This window comes from Phocoena sinus, chromosome 3, assembly GCF_008692025.1.
Source record: "Phocoena sinus isolate mPhoSin1 chromosome 3, mPhoSin1.pri, whole genome shotgun sequence".
NCBI classification, from domain to species: domain Eukaryota; kingdom Metazoa; phylum Chordata; class Mammalia; order Artiodactyla; family Phocoenidae; genus Phocoena; species Phocoena sinus.
In genome coordinates, this window is record NC_045765.1 from 44141496 (window position 1) to 44160369 (window position 18874).

Here is an 18874-nt window from a genome sequence, read left to right on the forward strand (position 1 = left end):
ATGCCCTCAAGGAAAAGGCTGTTCACACTGGACCAGCTCCAAGTCAGGTCAAATAAAGACAGCCTTGTGAGCCGGGTCTCTCCGAGAACCACAAAACTGGTCAATAACAATTCCCTGAGAATGCAGCTTTAAAGAAGCTCCTACTCTGTTCTGCCCCATGCAGCGGCTGTCAGGATACTCGTGTTCACCATGCTTGCAGGCTGTTGGATTTCAAAGCTAGCACAGAGCTGGGGATGAGAGGATGGGAATAGGGCAACTTAAAACACCACAAAGCCCCAAGGGAAATAAAAACATACATCCACACAAAAGCTTACACACCAATGTTCACAGCAGCTTTACTCATAATAACCAAAAGGTAGAAACAGCCCAACTGTCCATCAACTGATAAATGGATCAACAATATGTGTTATATCCATACAATGGAATATTATTTGGCCATAAAAAAAGAATAAAATACTGACACATGCTACCATATGAATGAATCTTGAAAACATTATGCTAAGTGAAAGAACCCAGTCACAAAAGGCCACAAATTGTATGATTCCATTCATATGAAATGTCCAGGACTGGAGGAAGACAACTGGGGGAATAAGGAAATGATAGCTAAAAGATAGCAGGTTTCTTTTTGAGGTGATGAAGATGTTCTAAAATTGACTGTGATGATGATTGCACATATCTGTGAATGTATAAAACCTTTGAATTGTACACTTTAAATGTGTATGATATGTGAATTATATCTCAATAAAGCTGGGGGTTCTTTAATGCCATGAAGCTTGATGTTCTTACTGAGATCCAGTTGATTTTCTTAAATAAATGCTTACGGGATTGCTGTTAGACTTTGATTAATTAACAGAGTTCTGAAAAAAAGTTGGTTCTGACCGTTTTTGATAGTTGCTTTTATGGGGAGAGAGAGTTTTTGAAGATCTTACTCTGCCATTCGCACTGACATCCTCTACTTACTTTTAACCCTAGGTACAAATTCTCTTCCTATTTAGAGCTTTAGTCTAAATACCACATTCTGTTCCACTGAACAATAATGCTAGACACACTGTCCCCCTCTCTTTAGTGCTCTTCTAGGCACCATGTTCTTTTTTCCCCAATATTCTGTCCAGTCTTCTTGATGCATTTCTCTTCTGTTTCCCTCTGCACCCTCCACCCTAATATCCCAGCTGAGAGAGGACAGCAGTGAGTGAGTGATGGGGGAGGGGTCCTAACGAGCAGAAAACATTCCTTGGTACTCAAGACTTCACTCTGTTCTCTCCTCACTTCCCTGTGCTCTTCCCCCCACCTCCGCCCCAGGTGTCCTATGTGAAAGCCATTGACATTTGGATGGCCGTGTGCCTGCTCTTCGTGTTCTCAGCCCTGCTCGAGTACGCGGCTGTCAACTTTGTATCTCGGCAGCACAAAGAGCTGCTCCGATTCAGGAGGAAGCGAAGACATCACAAGGTAGGCCTTTGGCTCGCTGCTGGCGGCAAACGGAAGAGTGCCAGGCAACCCTGTCTTGTGATACTTGTTTCACTGGACCATCCTTCTCAGTGGGTAAAGCCCGCACAAAATAGGGGTCAAAGTTCTGGAAGTCCTAGCTTCCCCTCCCATAAACAATGCCGACTGGGTCTATAGGCAGATAGTAACACTATCAGGTTACACCTGAAGACAGAACTGAGGGAGCAAACACTGACGGTGTCAAGATAGAAACTAGCTATAAACCCAAAGCATGGCAGGCAGAGGGGGTATCTGTTGGTGTTTTCTACAGGGTGGAAAATATTTCAATGGGCCTGATTCCAGAAGGGATTTGCACCACAAAAGGTGAGATCTTAGAGTAGAATGTCCAGTTTCCAGACCTTTGTTTCCTACTTCCAAGAAAAGGGCATCCAGCAAGATTCTCCCTCAGAGTGGATCCTCTCACCTTATGAGGAACTGAATAAAGAAATACTTGGCACACCACCTCTGAAAAGTCACCAACCTCTGTTAATTCAGAGGTTGTGTGTGTCCCAACCAACAAGCGCCACTGGAGAGCATACAGCCTGTGGGAGAAAACTGGCTCCACATCCTTCCTGGTCCATAACTACTTCCCCAGGACACCTTTCTCCTGCGGATCAGAGAAGCTGCTTTTCTCTCCAGCCTCATCTTCACATCACTTCCTCCTTTGCTCTCTGAGCACCACCTACACTGGCTTTTTCCATAGTTCCTCAAGCATACGCACAGGACGTTAGGCGTCTGGTTCTCTCCTCCTGGGTTGCTCTTCCAGCGCACTCTGCCTGGTATGAACCCACTCATTTTCCAGTCCTCGGCTGAGGCATCTTTCCTTGATATCCTAAGTCAAGGTTAGGTCCTGTACCGAGGTGCGTATGCCAGCCTGTTAAGTATGGTCATGCAGGTTGTATCCTACAAGGACCCCCAGCCAAGGAGGTGCTCTTCTCTAAATCCTGCCCTGGCGTGGACTCTATCAGCCAGAGGAAGGGATCTCGATTCATACACCCCAAGAGGCGGATGCCTTTCTTCTAATTTGCACAAAGACACTGTTTATGCCAGCGAAAACCATACTCTAGTTGAACTCGGTTTCTTTCCTTCTGAACATTTATCTTGAGTTATAATTATGCATTCAATCATGTGATTGTTTACTGCGCATCGTCCACTGAATGATAAGCTCCCTCAGGGCAGAGACCCTGTCTCCTCTTGCTCAGTGCTACATCCCTGGTGCGTAACACAAGGCCTGATAGATACTGAACACGCAATAGGCATTTGTTGAACAAATGGACAAAGGGATAAAAAAAACCTAATGAAAAAAGAGGAGACCTGCCAGTCAGAGAGGTTACTTGGAAGTGTTTCCAGCAATGGATAAGGACAACCAGGGGCTCATACACTCTGGGCTCATACAGGCCACACACCACATACCTGCCACACACCAAGGCCTAGCTGCTTTAGGTTGACCTACAGAAAATAGCTGTCTACCGAGTTACAAGGTGCTGTGACAAAGGACTCTGCCTCTTTGGTATGTGATTTTCAGCTAGCCTCTTTTGGGGCCCAGCTTCTCCATCTGTAAAATGGACTAAGTGGGTATAATGGGGGACTCTGGTGAAGATGAAATCAGATGCCAAAGTAGCTTTAAGTTTTGTTCCTGCCACACAAGTGCCAGGGATTAAAATGATCCCATAGGCACAGATTTCCCTCAGTATGTTTCTTAAACATCAGCAATCTGATTCAATTAACTTCTAGCAGTTAACCGCAGGCGGCAGGCAGACGTTCCGAGACAGAAGATGCCCATGGGAGTTAGGATATAACCTGCGCTGGAAGAGGAAACCATCTTGGGTGCAGCGAGCCAGACAGGACTTCTTGAAAGACCCTAGTTTTAGTCCTTCCATTACTGTCCACCAGATACCTAGCCTCTGACTCTTAACGTAGTCTAAACAAGGAACTGACCAAACACAACTATCTCTGGGATTTACTTTTTATTTTCCCTTTCTCCCCCATAGGCTAGCGTTTTCTGCATTTCCCTCTGCTAAGAGAAGTTCAAAAATGTGTTGCAGAGACAGTTATTTGGGAAGACTATGTCCAAAATATTTGACTGGCACCAGTCCACCAGACTGTGCCCTGCACAACTCCAGGGGGCAGCGTTTACAGAGACGAAAATGTGAATGAAGCTCCTTGCAGATATGTAATATGCAGGGCCTACAGTACTTCCAAAGGCTGCCTGCACCCTTGCCAAACGCCTACCAGTTTTATACACTAGAGGAAAACAGAAGCTTTGTTTTACCTCTGGCCAGGTAAAGTGTGCATAAGGCCACTATGCAGATTTGATCAGATTCCTCTGCTCGGTTCCTTCCTCATTCTCTCACAGCACGCTGGTGCTGGAAGCGCTCTCAAGAGAGCACCTGGTCCACTCCTCCTGTGAGGTGACAACAAAGAGGAGGGGCAAGTTACCAGGCTCATGGAGCCACTGATGGCAAAGGCAAGGCGGCCTTCCAGGACCCATGGCTATTCTCAAAACACTGACCATAAACCACCAGCTGCTGCTTATCTGTTCATCAGTGTTTCCATCCCGAAGCAGATAAAAATAGTCCTGCATTTATTAGACCTTAAATAGAAACTAAGATTCATCCCAAGGCGGAGGTCAAAAACTAGTACCTAGAAGGTCAAATTTGCCACGCAAATATCTTTCCGTTTTTAAGCAGTGTCTTAAAAATCTGGAAGAAAGTGCCTGCATTCAAAAGTCACACTTCTAGTTTCACTCAAAACATTGCAGCCTCTGGTCCCGCTCCCGCTGGATTCACATCCCACGTGGTACAGGCGCACTGCAAATGCCTGTAGGTAGGGAATGCATTCCACAGCCCCAGGCTCACTTCATCACGCTCTCCTCCTGCCTGGCCCCTGGTGTGCATCTGAATTAGCGTGACCTTCCTTGTGCCCATGGGCTCCCAACTTGGCACAAATGTCAGAAACTACAAGGACACAGAATCGGGCTCACCATAAAGAAGAGGTTCCTTGGAGTAAGGCCCTCTGGATGCGGCCTGTACACTGGCAGTGTACAAGCTGGGACCGCAGAGCCCTAGGGGGATTTTAAGCCCCAGATGGGAGTGAAGAGGAACTCGCTTATATGCCCGAGTTTCTCGGAACCTGTGATCTTGGCCAGGCTCCTCATCTCCCTCTATCTTCCCATGTTACCTCATTTGCTGGGCAGAAAGCATCTGGTCCTCGAATTTCCTGGCCAGCCTCATTACTCAGATTATTAGGAAACCTCTGTGAGCCTGACTGGGCAGGCACACTACCAACTTCCCTGGGCTCTAGAGTAACTATCAGATTTCCCCTGCTCCAGCCCCACGCAGCCCCAGGTGCAGTTGGGCATTCATTTCCTGCCATCTACTGGCTCAAATAGGAATAGCAAGCTTTGGTCCAGTCATTTCTAGGGAATTTCCTTTCTCCTGGATACAATGTGAAATTGGTCATCTCCTCACCAGATGAGGCCTCCACACCCCCATCCCATCCCCTCTCATGCTTAATAGATGAAGAAGGCAAAGAATAACTTTCCAAAGCTATACAGAGAGTTAACCTGGGCCACCCCCTGCATACCTGGAGCCCAGCGAGAAAACATTTTCAAGCACCCACTCCCACCCACTCCACCACAGCGGGGTTGGGGGGGGGCTATTTATACTGATAAGCAACAGAGTCGGAGCTGGCCAGCCTCCCCCAACTCCTCTCCTCGGCTCTGGCACAAACCCTCTAGTTGTCCTCCTTATAGACAAGTATTGGTTGAGCACTGATCTGCCAGGCACTGGAGCCCATCTTCTTTCCCTCACTTGTGCAACACGGGTGTTGGACCAGATTCAGTCATTTGCACAAGATTTCTTGAGCATTCATCATATGTGTCAAATCCTCCTGGTGCTAGCAAACGTATGGATACCAAGGGGGGAAGGTTGGGAGTGGGATGAACTGGGAGATTGGGATTGACATATACAGACTACTGTGCATAAAATAGATAGCTAATGAGAACCTACTGTACAGTACAGGGAACTCTACTCTATGCTCTGTGGTGACCTGAATGGGAAGGAAATCCAAAAAAGAGGGGATATATGCATATGTGTAGCTGATTCACTTTGCTGTACGGCAGAAACTAACACAACATTGTAAAGCAACTATGCTCCAATTAAAAAAAAAAAATCCTCCTGGCGCTAGGAATACAACCGCATTTAAATTTTAAAAAAAGGTTGGGGGGGGCTTCCCTGGTGGCGCAGTGGTTGGGAGTCCGCCTGCCGATGCAGGGGACACGGGTTCGTGCCCCGGTCCGGGAGGATCCCACGTGCCGCGGAGCGGCTGGGCCCGTGAGCCATGGCCGCTGAGCCTGCGCGTCCGGAGCCTGTGCTCCGCAGCGGGAGGGGCCACAGCAGTGAGAGGCCCGCGTAACGCAAAAAAAAAAAAAAAAAAAAAAAAAAAAAAAGGTTGGGAGGTGGGGAAGCTGGGATTGGAGAGGGTATACAAGTAAACGTTTAGTCAACAAACATTGGCAGAGTTTTGAACTTCTGCCCAGGAAATATATTCATGACAGACTTTGCCTCTGACTTCATGGAGTTTACAGTCTAATGGAAGAGACAGACATTAATCAAGGAAAACAATGTGATAAGGGCTTTAAAATACAAAAAAGGAAAAAGAGGGAGGGGTGTAGAGGGAGTTTATGGAGCACACAGCAGGGACACCTAGCCTATCCTTGGGCTCAGGGAAGGCCTCTGAGTAGGATTAGTTCAGGGAAAGAGAAGGAGATGGAAGCAGGGGTGGGGCTGGGAGAGCGCTCCAGCAGAGAGACCCACCTTCCCAGAGGCCAGAGTGAAAGAGGAGTGCAGCACTTTCCAAGAGATGGAAATATCACAGAGTGGCTGGAGCACAGAATGCCAGACGGAGATACGCAGACAGGACTGCCCAAGTCATCTAAGGCCTTGTCACCATGTAAAAGTTTTAATTATCCTCAAGTCAGTGGCAGCCTATTAAAAAGTTCTAAGCAAAAGACGACCAGTAAGATTTATGCCATAACAACCCAGATGGGTTGGAGGGGGCGGGGGGGGAGATGGGAGGCAGGAGGGGAACTAGGCTAGACGTCATCACAACAAGCCCAGATGGGGACCCAGGATGGAGTGGCAGGCGCAGAGCTGGACAGGCACTGGGGCCCCTGGGCTCCATTTCCTGCTCTCTGCTGGCCCTGCCCCTCACAGGAACAAGCAGAAGACAGGGAGGCTACCCGAAGAGCTCTCGCTCTCTAGGATGGCAGAGTGAGCCCATAAACCCCCCAGAGCCACACACTGAATCAGCAGCCCAGCTGAGACTCTCAGCGTGCCTCAGAGCTCACAAGGAAGGACCACAGAGCCGGACATGATGAGCGCAGACAAGAGTGTCTCCACGATCCAGATGAGGAACAGAAAAAGCGAGGAGGCTCAGGGGAGCAGACATTTGGGTAGTGAGCATGAGGCAGGGAGGGGGGAACATGCAACACAACAGGCAGGGGTGCAGAGCATAGGGTGGGGGAGGGGGGAAATCTGCAAAGGTAAGTTGGAGCCAAATGATGAAGGGCTTGAATGATAACGTGATAAAAATCCAGAGGTATGTCTGAGGTCACACCTGCCAGGGATACAGGAACATGGAGGTAAGAAGCAGCTGTGGTGCCCTGGCTTGTGAGTGGAGGTGAGGCCCACAGCCCTTGCTCCCTCCTGGGCCATTCACTCCCTCCCCCAACCTACGCACAGAAGACATTAACTGGGGAATGGAGTGGGTGGGAGAGGGCAAGGAGGCAACAGAGGCAAAGCAGGGGATCTCTCCAAACTGTCCCCTGGATTTCTAACAAAACAGCGTTCAGAGTATCCGCTCATCTATAACCTCTGACGGTCGAAAAACACCTTGAAGTAGTGGAGTGAATCTTATCCCCACTTAAAGGAAAAAATGAAATTAAAAAACTCTTTGAGAGTCATGGAAGGAAGTCTTCCAAGAAGTGACTTGCGTAAGGTCACACAGCCAGCAAATGATGGAGCAGAGACCTGAACACAGGTCTCCAGACTCCACGCTGCATTCCTATCCCCTGGTTTGCATCTGTTTTGGTATGTGAGTGGCGCCCCTCTATAAGGCATAACTCCCCAGCTAGCCAAAGAGCCTTCAGGAGCCTGGAATGGAGGCAGGGAGAGCCAGATGCGCACGGCCTGGCCCCCCAGGGGAGTGCCTTGCAGGGAGGGTGCCCAGCCCCTGTCTTATTTTAAGTAGAGCCCCATGTTGAATCTGTTTCAGGAGGATGAGGCCGGAGAGGGCCGCTTCAACTTCTCTGCCTATGGGATGGGCCCGGCCTGCCTTCAGGCCAAGGACGGCATCTCGGTCAAGGGCGCCAACAACACCACCACCACCAACCCACCTCCTGCGCCATCTAAGTCCCCGGAGGAGATGCGAAAACTCTTCATCCAGAGGGCCAAGAAGATTGACAAAATCTCCCGCATAGGCTTCCCCATGGCCTTCCTCATCTTCAACATGTTCTACTGGATCATCTACAAGATCGTCCGCAGGGAGGATGTCCACAACCAGTGACGGGTCTGGGATGGGGGGAGGCTGGGAGAGGGCAGAGTGGGAAGAGCACAGGAATCTGAGGGCCAAAAAGGAGGGGACGGGAGGGAGGGGGCGCACACACAACCGTCTCCTTCTCTGCAGTTCCACATGCGGCGATGCATGACTCTTAGAATGCGGCACTATCTATCTAACCTCGGGTGGCTGGTGGGAGCGGGAGGGAGGGGCTTTTCTAATACAGGAACTGAGGGGCCAGGGAGGAAGGGGAGGGTTCGGGGTGGGTCGGGGGGAGTGGGAGAAAACAGCTTTCAAAAATTTGAGTCCGTGGGCTGTGCAGTTTTCCTGTTTGGAAGGAGCGTGCAGTCTGCCCCAGAGCAGAAGGGAAGCAATATAATATAGGATATATATTCATGCTTATTATTAATCCAAAACCACAAGAACAAAAGATTTGTTTCTTAACCTATCAGCCTAGTAACTGCTTAAATTTTTAAAGTCACAGACGTGATGGACAATTTTTCCCAGAGTGCAAACAGTCACAAATAAGCTTGCTCTGGTGTGTGTCCCACATCACACCCCTCCAAACGCCCAGGCGGACTCATGCCAAAAAGCCATTCTGCCTCTGCTTCAAGAGGGTCGTGCGGCCCAGGCATGGGTAGTGGAAATGGGGAAAAGTGGAGAGAAGAGAAGGGTGTGACTAAAGAGATGGAACATTTCCGAGGCCCGAAGATTGAGACTCCATCCTCACATCTCCAGGCTGAGGACGTCTCTCTGAGCTGCCCCTCTCTGAGCCCTCACGCTTCTGTGCTTCACCACCCACCCCACTTACCCTCCACCACCACCCAGAAATGGCCGCTGTGGTTTTTCTCATCATATTGCTAATATGCAATCTTTTTTATGGTTAAAAAAAAAAAGGTAATAATCTCAAGAAATAATATGCAGATAGACTGAGTATAAACAGATGCACTTTTTTCAGATGTCTATTTTTGGGGAGAGTCTCTGGAATTGCAAGTGGGTGTATGTTTGGGAAGGTGGGGTCCATAGGATGAAACAGATGCATTATATCGTGGTTCTACCGAGTGAAGTTTTTGCGAGGTGAAAGGGTAGCAGTGAGGCTGCTGCCACTTAGGTGTGTGTATACGGGTGGAAAGAGAGTAATGTTTATAAAGTCTGTTCATTATATTCTGACATTTCTATACCACAAAGAATGTGGGAAGCTTAGGGGGGAAGACCCCATTATATTTTTATAAGTCTTTTTTTTGTTTTCCTTTTTGGTGCTTTGTTTGGCTTTAACATTTAAGAACATTAGACAAACATTTCTCTCTCCTTCTAACTCTGAAGTGCCAGAACTATCCAGATAGCTAGGGATATCGTGGGATAGTTCTGGGGAAAAAGGAGAGAGCCTGCGAAGTGAACTGCGAGGAGTGGGGGAGCCCGCTCAAGGACACAGATGTTCACAGATGGGAGGTCTTCAAGGTGGGCCGCTCTGTCCAGCAGCCTCTGGCCCACCCTCTGTCAACACCACTGCACCTGAAACGACTGCACTATGGCTTGTGGCATCCTCCCTGCTATGGCCCGTGACCAGAATACTGGGGTTACATTTCTTTCTTTACACTTTAGTGGAACAAAGTGGTAGGTAGCTGGTGAGACACAGCTGACAGTCAGTCGTACTGAGGCTTGGGGTTCACTTGTGCCTTTAGAGTATCCCCAACTTAGGGCAGGACAGAGATGAGACACTGGGAACCTAACTCCTCCCTAAAGCACCTTCCCCAGGGGAAGTTTCTCCCATTCCCTATGCTCATAACTAATGCCCACAGAAGCCCAAAGAAGCAGGTTAAGACAAGATCCAGAGGTGACCGAGGTAAAGAAAATGCACTATGCAGCCGAAAAAGGATTTGGCTTTGTGGCTTTAATGAAAAAGCTGTTTACATCCATGCAAGTTCCAAGGTTAACCAATCATTGCCTTCCCTTCTCTTGGCCTGTGTAGACCAGAAAACTAAACTGTATTCTAGCCGTGGAGGATGTGGGAGGGAACCCGGAATCCTTTTTTCTAAGAAGCATTGAGGAATGGGAGCCAAGTGAGTAGGAGTCTCTCATGTAAGACCATCCTTTTCCCCACCACTAACATGTGTCTGAAGGAGGAAAAGTTAAATAGAGGGACTTGAACAAATACTGCCAGTTCAAGACTAGAATATCAGCCTTTGCACTGCTATTAGCACCTTTCATGAGCACTATATTCACTTTATTTAAGGGAGAGGGGAAAAAACCCTCAATTCTCAAGTGGTGCATGGGTCTCTGGAAAGGCTAACATCCCCTTTCACTAGCACTTTTTTCAATTTAGGGGGCAAATCATTTTTTAATTTAAAAAAATTAAAGAACCCATTCTCTCTACTTTACTCATTATTAGACTAAATTCAGAATGTCTGAAGTCTAGGTGAATCAGGCAACAAATGCGCTAGGCCACTATCAGGAACTAAAGACAGTACCAATTGTTCTAGGACATTTTTCCTCCATTCAAACTGCAAAATCACACCGTACTCCTTGTATGAGGTGTCTGGAATCTCCTCAAGACAGAGAAATCACTGGGCCATTTGCCCAACCTCTGCTGGATCCTTGAACTTCTGCCACAAGTCAACCTCTGTGCCCAGTGGGTGCCGCCAGGTCTAGCTGATAGTACCCAACAGACAACAGAATCATCTCTCTGAGACACAGAGGGGATCTTCTCTCAGACTATTCCAAACACAGCATCTCTCATAGAAAGTAAACGTGAGCGGATGCATGATAGCAGTGAAAAGAAGAATGTGAATTTTAGTCCTGCCACTAATATGCTGGGTGACCTCAGGTAAACCACTAAGCTCTGGTTTCTCTAAATACATAATGGGGAGAGTGGTACAGGTGATTTCCACCTCCCTCCTGGCACCGACTGCTCTATGTGCTTGAACTGGTCTATAGGAAGTTCACACAACAGAAAGTTTAAGGTCACTGTGACTTCTGAACTCTCCGGGTGGCTATGAATATACATATGCACACGTATATGGACACACACAATTCTTGTTGCCTTTCTTTGGACAATTTGCAGATTTGTTTTTCCTTTCGCTCCACTTTATCAAAGGTGAACAAATGTGGGGAAAGAACACCAATTATTATAATGCCAAAAATCCCATCAGGAATGAGGAATGGAGCATATGCTCAAGGAGAACACGTTATCATTCATGTGTAATGTAGTAAGGATTTAGCAACTAGTTACATGGATTTCATCATTACAGAAAATCAAACTAGGTAATTTAAGCCCAATATCTTTTCAGTTGGCTTTAACAAAAAGGGCAATACTTCCTTAATTTCCTCTTCAGTTTGTGCACAGAGGACATCATGCCTTGGGACTACAGATGCCAAGGGCTACAGTACAGAGAAAACTAATTTAGGTATAATGAGTGGTTTACTGGTTTTCAAACCCTTATGTATATAGACCAGTATTTATTTCTGCATGAAGGAAAAACTGGATACTGGCATAGACGAATGGGTGATTTCACCCACCTCCCAAACTCCTAGGAGCCAAATTTAGGAGAAAGCGATTAAGCAGATAATAATACCAATAACTTCTTATCTATTAGTTTACAACATGTCTCATTTTTCAAGAGCAGCCAAAATAAATGGCTCAGCTCTGCCATCCTCTGGTCCTTTCAAATATTCAAGAGTCCATTCTTGACTAACGCTACAGGGACTGACCAAGGACAGGCATGAATAGAACACAAAATGTGTGTGTGTATATGTGAGGTAGATACCTTGAACTTAACTCTATTTTTAGTTTGTCTACAAAGACAAAAGGTCACTTGATCCGAATTATTTCTTCTTCTAAGCTGTCAATAAATAAGAAATGTACCCCTCTAAGAAGTTCACCAATATTTTTCATAGGCTACTTTTTTCATACTGGGGAGAAAATATATACGATGGGAGATGGTTCCTTTCTTTGAAAGTATGTGCTTTTATGAACGTCATTAAAAAGAGATGAGATGGTGTTTTGTGAGGCTCGATATTGATTGCAGAGTAGATTGGTGCCCCAGCTAAGCTGGTACCATCGCTGGTAACAGTCTTGTGAAAATTAGATTCCTTAGTTAATTGCGACACACCAAAATTGAAGGGAGTTATCATGTCTGCAGTAAGTGCCTCCTTAGGAGAAGAAGCTGGCAAGCAGCAGGTACAATCTGCATCAGCTTTAGGACTGGGGTGGAGATCTGAGATGTGCAGATATCCCCTAGTGTGGCTGGAAGCCCAGCCCAGGGACGATGAATACCACTCTGGAAGCTATCAGATTTATTCAACGAGCACCTTCTGCACATTCACAAGGCTGCCCTCTACCCTAACTCTGAAGAGGCAGGCAAGATGAGGTTTCCTCTGTGAGCTATGGTTCTCAGGTTGACCAAAAGGTTTGCACTCTGAGGGGCTGGTAAGGTCTGCTGAGAAACAGACCAAACAGGGAACAGACCAAAAATTCTCTAGCAGGGAAAAGCTAAAATATAATTTAGCTGTTTTTTCTTCCACTAAGTCCCTTCTCTCAGAAACCAACTCCTGAAATTTAAATGAAGAACCCTCCTATTTTCCTGCAGCTCTAGGAAGCCAGAAACAGGAGCTTATCCTGACCAAGGAAGGAGTAAAAGACACGCTGTGTTTTGATTGAGCTGGGCTGCTCTTAACTACTTGTAGCACCGTGAGGCAAAGCATGTGTTGCAAAGGCTTTGGTCTCAGAGTATCCTGAAAGCCCAATGGATAGGAAGAACCTCCGTGGATAGGTTGAAATTCCTGTCGTAACGAGGAACTTTTAAAAAAATCCCTAAACACTGCCCTCCCCACCCCAGCCCAATGGTTAAGAGAATGAAAGCAATGACTTCTTTCTGACTGTCCCAGTTAAAGATCTCAGAATGTCAAGGAGAACAAGGGCAACGTGCCAGCACCTCTCCCAGGCCTGAGTAACCTAGAATCTTGAGGGCCCAGACTAGATGATGACTCTACCAAGTTATTATCCTGTTGTTTCCTTAAGGATTTCTCAGGCTGTAAACAGCAATGGCAGTAGATAAGTTTGCTCATACGTGGGTGCTATTTCATGCTGTTTTGATGGAGCTGTGTGGTTATTTAAAGCAGTAATTAAGGTGCTTTATCATTCTTTGGAACAGCAAAATGCGTTCCAAGGTAGCAATTATTGCCCAATAATTTTTAGGATCATTAAGGCTTCTTCAGCTAGCATCCAGACCACTCCTTCTCCCTCTTGGCTCTCCACCCCACCGCTGCCTCCTCTCACTGCCTCCATCAGCATCCCTGTTTCATCAAGCTGTGCATCTTGTTTTGTGAAACCCAGCTCTGCCAGATATGCTGATGTATTTCTGAGGGGGTGGAGAATGGGATGCTGGGATGGGGACTAGAATGGACTAGTAGCTCCTGTCTCATTTGTTTTAAGGCTGTGATTTCTATTCTTCCTCTTGCATTTTGAAATTTCAATGCTCTGGAAAATTTCCACTGGAACACTGGGTCGAAAAGTCAGACTATAGAGAATGGCAAGCCAAAAATATACCCTTCAGAGAGCCCAGTGATGAAAATTATATTCTACGTAAGGCCATTAACCAGCTGTAGACCAACACCAGCTAATTAACCAACTAACTAATAATGGGGATGAAAGACATTCGCTGGCGACATACAGATTCCAAGCAAGATTGGGTCTTCCATTCCCACAATTGCCCTGCTTCCCAATTCCCCGCATTGCCTTGTTTTAGGCCTGCCTTTCTTCAGATTCCACTGTTTCCTTATGCAACTTCAAAACCCAGTGTTCTATTTAAACACACCTGCCTCCTGAAGTAGACAGAGGTCAATGGGAAGTGGGTCCTCGTTCTGGCGCTACCTCAGGCTCATCATGGAAACATGGGTAAGCTACTCCACCTTCCTTGGCCCAATCACCCCCCTGTAAAAAGAGGGAGTTGAAGGAGATTTATCACAGCCAAATTCTGGATACTTTGATGGGCTGAAGAAAAGAGCGTACTGTGTGCTGTAAAAGGTTTCACTGTTTCCGCATTTCAGTGTCAGGCTTGGAACCCCATCCCAGGCCTGCCCAGAAGGCAGGTAGGGAGAAATTAAGAAAGCAGAGGGTCTTGGTCCTCAAGGAGATTACAATCTTAATTTTCCGGCAGTGAAAGTCTAGTTATTTCACAGTACTGATAAACTAGCTTCTCACCTGAGAATCCCATCCAACATCAGGACAACATTCCACTCTGTATTTTAGCATATATGTCCTGTGAAGACTGTACCCCATTTCCTATGGCAGTTGTTTGAATTCTCTCTGCCAGAGACTCTGGAAGGATCAAAGAGAAATGCATCAGAGCAGAACTTATGAAATATCCCTGGGGAAATAACTGCAATGACTCCAAGTCCCCTCCCAGCCTGTCCCCCACACACCGTTTAATCATAACAAGAAAATTCCAGCAAGACTTATGAATATTTTCCTCTGTCTCTATTACTCTAGTTGCAGTTACAGGCAGAAAAAAAATGGGAATGCTCCAGACCACTGGGGAGGTTCATTGAAATTCATACCACTAACTAGGTTATACTAAGAAAGAGAAAAAATATTACAGCAAGTATGGCTGGAGTTGAGCCAGCCCTCTCCAATCGCCCCCCACCCCCAAACAAACCTCACCCTCACAGCGATGTTCCTGAAATTGCTTCCACACGCCTGTAGCTCCAACAAACACTCCTTATAATCAGAAAACACTGCTCCTGTCTTTCCCAACAGGGATGTGTTTATGGTTTATAGCAATAGAATCTCTTCAAAATATTTATAGGGTGACATTATGACAAATGATCTTCACTCTCCCTTCATCTGGCCCTGAAATTAATGAGAATATTGCAGATTGAACTTTTTTCGGGTTCCAAAGTTAAAAATAAATTAATAGATTTTGCATAAGATAATAAAATAGAAACCATAATGTTTCCATTAGGAAACCGTTTCCTACCCCTGCTCCCCGTCACCATAGAGCCACTTCCTTCTTTGCCCCTGAAAGATTCAACCCAGGGATATTTAAAAAGACCTCTAGAATGGATAGATGTGTGATAAAACAAATACAGTGAAATGGTAGTTGTATAGTCTGGGTAGTTAATAGAGAGAGTCACTGTAAAATTCTTTCCTATTTTCCCCTCAGTTTTCCTATCTGTAAAACAGAAGTACTGAATTAGTTGAGCCTGACGAGTTTTCCCAGCTGTAAAGTTTCTGTTGTTTTTTTCAAGGCCACTTCTCCAGTTGCCTTATAGTTGCAGAAAAAACATAAAGACATCCCCAGACTCTAAGGCGATCTCACTCTCCCTTTTCTCCTCTCAGCTTTCCTCTCTAAACCCACTTGTGATTTTCCTGGTGCAGTGGAAAAGCCACGAGCTTCAAGTTAGAAGGCTGAAACACAAGTGGGCAAGTGATCTTGAGCAAAACCATCACCTCTCCAGCCCTCAGTTTCTTTATATATTTGGGGATAATCTTCACACCACAGACCCACTGTCTCGATAAAATGACATAATGAATGCTAACTCCACCCCCTTGATGTAAACCCGTAGAGCATTTCCGTTATCTCAATCTCTCTGAAGCTCCTTATCACTTCTTCCTGTTTGCCAGAAGAGGTCACCAGAAATCTTTCTTTCAGAATTGAGGCTGGCTCCCAAAGGGCTAAATCCACCCGCCCTGCAGAGCAGCCGATTCAGTGGCACTGCATGACTAGCCCCAAGGATTCTCACTGACGAATTACACCACACTTGCCTCAGAGCCTGAACACACACTGAGAGACCTAAATTCTAGAACCAATTCCAGTTACCAAGCACCTGCATCCCTTTTTCCCATGGATACCATGAGTACCAGCTGAATAGAAGCACCATATTAAGCTCTGTGAATGGTGGTCACTCATACGTAGACCGTTAAGAGATTATGAACAAACCTTGAATATCGCAATAATATTGCGGAGCACCTACTGTATGTCAGTGTCTTTAAATTATATAACTTATAAATTATATAATTCTCACAATGGCCCTAATCCTATTTCTCCTTTTATAGATCAGGAAACTGCAGCTCAGAAAGCTTACGTTACTAGCCCAAGTCACAGCCTTGTGAAAGTTTCACATCATTATAGAGATGATGGGAAGCCAAGCTTTGGAACAGGCATGACGTGTTAACCTCATCTGTTTTTGACTTCAACAAATTACTTCACTCTCTGTGACCTTAGTCACCTGCCTGTAAAAAGCTCTTATCTTCCCAAATTGTTGAGTATAAAATCAAGTAATTGTTGTGGTAGTTTACATTAAAATAATTTAGTTTAGTTTACATTAAAAAGTATATTGAAGAGACATTAGTTTAACTCAAATGTATCTTCTAACTGATAAAGCACATGGTTCTTTTTGCCTAGGTACATTCCAATACACATAAATTTAACCTCCTGTAATCTGTTATGTGCCAAGGCATACTATCTTGTACTAGACTGGAAATCAAACATCTTCTAGATCAAGAACCAACCAAGACAATCCTTGGCCTTCCTCTTCTCAGAACCTGGTAATGAACAATGAATATAAATCAGCCCACCTTAAAAGGTTGAGAGCCTACTAATCCAGTTTTTGGTACATGAAGGATTTGGAATTGATATGGGGCCATTTTCTGGCTAAAGGAATTGTGGAAGAGAGCAAAATGAGTAAACAGGGCAGAATGGGAATAAATGGCATTTGGAGGACCACGAGAACACCTTGTGTGTAGTCTTGCATGAGAGGTCACTGTGTCCCGGAATGGCTTGGATTTGGCTGGACTCCTGGGTAAGGACTAGAACTTTTCTGAAAGTCTTTCCTAAGTCTAGAATCCCTGTAAAACAGTCACTCAACTAAGAACCTACTACAAACAATACAAGGCATAGGAACCAAAGATAAGCACCATTCCTAACTACAGAACTTATATTTAGTGAAGTGAGATGTGATATGGATATGAATAACTAATTCAAGAGAAGATCTGATAACAGATGAGGAAGAGAAAGAATTCAGGACAGGTCTCTTGCAGGATAGGACATCTGAGCTCAGACTCTAAACAAACTATTTTCCACAGCAGTTTACTTTTTAGATTTATGTAACTGTCGTCTCACCCACCTTTGAAAGCGTTAAACACAAGGTAACCACTTCCCCCAGGCAGCTGCGGAGGTAAAGATGGAGCAACTGTTTATATGAGGTACCACTGAAACAAGAGTATGCCAAGTGGCAGCCTGACCAATGTTCCAATAAAGGAGGGCCTTCTAACAGCTCTTGACTCCTATCCAGGCTCTGGAAATTAAGTGGGAAAATAAAATCATAGGTAAATATGTGGACGTAACCCTCCCCCACACACTCAAAAAATATAAATAAGCTACTGCTTGTCTCCAAGTCCTTTTGTTCCTGACTTAACAATCGCCTAGGTAACTTGATGTGTATGATCTCGCCAGACCAGTTCATGGGGGTAGGCTTCTTCTTACTACATTGCCGACGTCCCTTTTGGCCTCATCCATGACTCTTCAGCTGCATCAAGTTTGGCGTCTGGCCTATCAGAACCATCAGCTACCAGCAGTGACACCAGAAAGGTCTTGGCAACTGCTCTGAGGACCAGGGCCGCTCCTTCTGTGCAGCTCTGGATGCTGGTGAGCAAAGTGGCGCTCTGAATGGACCCTGTTTAGTGACCACAAGTCAGGTTCAGCGGGTCTCCTGGCAACTGTTAAGTACTTGCCTTTGGATGATTTTTCAAAATGTCTCAGCCTACAGAAAGCAGCTTAACCCTTCAAGGTTTGAGCTGAAAGCTCAAGGAGGAGGTTTCAAAAGAAAGTGTCATAGCCAGGGCTAGAATGTACATATTCTGTGCAGGTTTTCTATCAGCTTTGTGTTTTTAACCTCCCTACACCTGCCTGTCTCCACCTACCTGCTCTTTATTAAATCTACTGTGGCAAGACAGTGTACAATGAAAGCAGGGCACCAGAATAAAGCAGACCTTCTTTTCCTACATCACAGGAGGGGCTAATAGAAGTACCAAAATACTTGGTACTTACTGATAAGTAAGCAGCTTGGTACTTACTAAGAAGTACCAAAATACTTGGTACTTACCAATACTTGGTAATACTTACTAATGTGAAATGCAGGAAATATGTGACAAAGAAGGGTACCACGGACCATGCAGAAAATAAAACATGATATGTTTCACGGCTTAAGAGCCATTTGAGCAGTAGCAAGATTAAAAAACATGTGAGATTTTGACGGATGGTACGAGTATTCCAGCAGAAGGAACATGAGTAAAAAAAATATGGAGGTAAATAACAAGAGGCACAATATAAGGCACAGTGACTATCCATTCGGCTAAAGTCTAATGAACGGTAGGCATGTTTGGAAAGACAGACTTGGAATGCATCAGGACAACCTTAAATGTAGAATAAAGGGTCAGGACTCTATTGAGTATGGCAATTCTCAAAGACAGACCAATAGGATATTCCCTCATGGTTTGCAAAGCAGTTCATTCAATCCCCTCTCTCCATTAACTGATACTTCCAGCCTAATTCAAATTTACCTGTACTTTGTTGCAGGGAACTTGCCTTTCCCTTCATCTCAGCAGCAGATATAGTTAATACCCACTAGAAATTCACATCTTCTAGGACATCATCAATTCAAGCCAAGTATTATGCATTTAGTTTGTGGTAGGTAGACACTAGAAAGGGGACAATAAAGGTACAGTAGAGTCATGGTTCTACATTCAGCTCACTATTCTACAGTGATTCTGAAAAAAGTTACTTCTAGAGTTTCTTCTTTTGTCAAATCTCAAACCAAGGCAATTCTTAGTACAATG

General features: G+C 45.5%; 2 protein-coding genes across 5 annotated transcripts in view; one reads left to right on the forward strand and one right to left on the reverse strand.

The window, feature by feature from the left end:
- Window positions 1-8208, forward strand: part of GLRA1 (glycine receptor alpha 1) — an 89437-nt gene extending 81229 nt beyond the window's left edge. For 2 of the 4 annotated variants that reach the window (XM_032625638.1, XM_032625639.1), the window contains 2 exons: window positions 1300-1446; window positions 7759-8199. In XM_032625638.1, coding sequence (XP_032481529.1) covers window positions 1300-1446; window positions 7759-8049 — 438 coding nt within the window. In that variant the 3' untranslated portion in view covers window positions 8050-8199. Of the gene's footprint in view, window positions 1-1299; window positions 1447-7734 lie in introns of all 4 variants that reach the window. The other 2 variants (XM_032625637.1, XM_032625640.1) reach the window with 2 other exon arrangements.
- Window positions 8209-9295: 1087 nt separating this feature from the next.
- G3BP1 (G3BP stress granule assembly factor 1) overlaps window positions 9296-18874 on the reverse strand; it is a 50227-nt gene continuing 40648 nt past the window's right edge. Inside the window, exons 13-16 of the transcript XR_004349059.1 lie at window positions 18599-18736; window positions 17164-17334; window positions 14699-14887; window positions 9296-14356 (exon numbers count right to left, since the gene is read on the reverse strand). The gene's annotated coding sequence lies outside the window, so the exon portion shown is untranslated. The remainder of the gene's footprint in view (window positions 14357-14698; window positions 14888-17163; window positions 17335-18598; window positions 18737-18874) is intronic.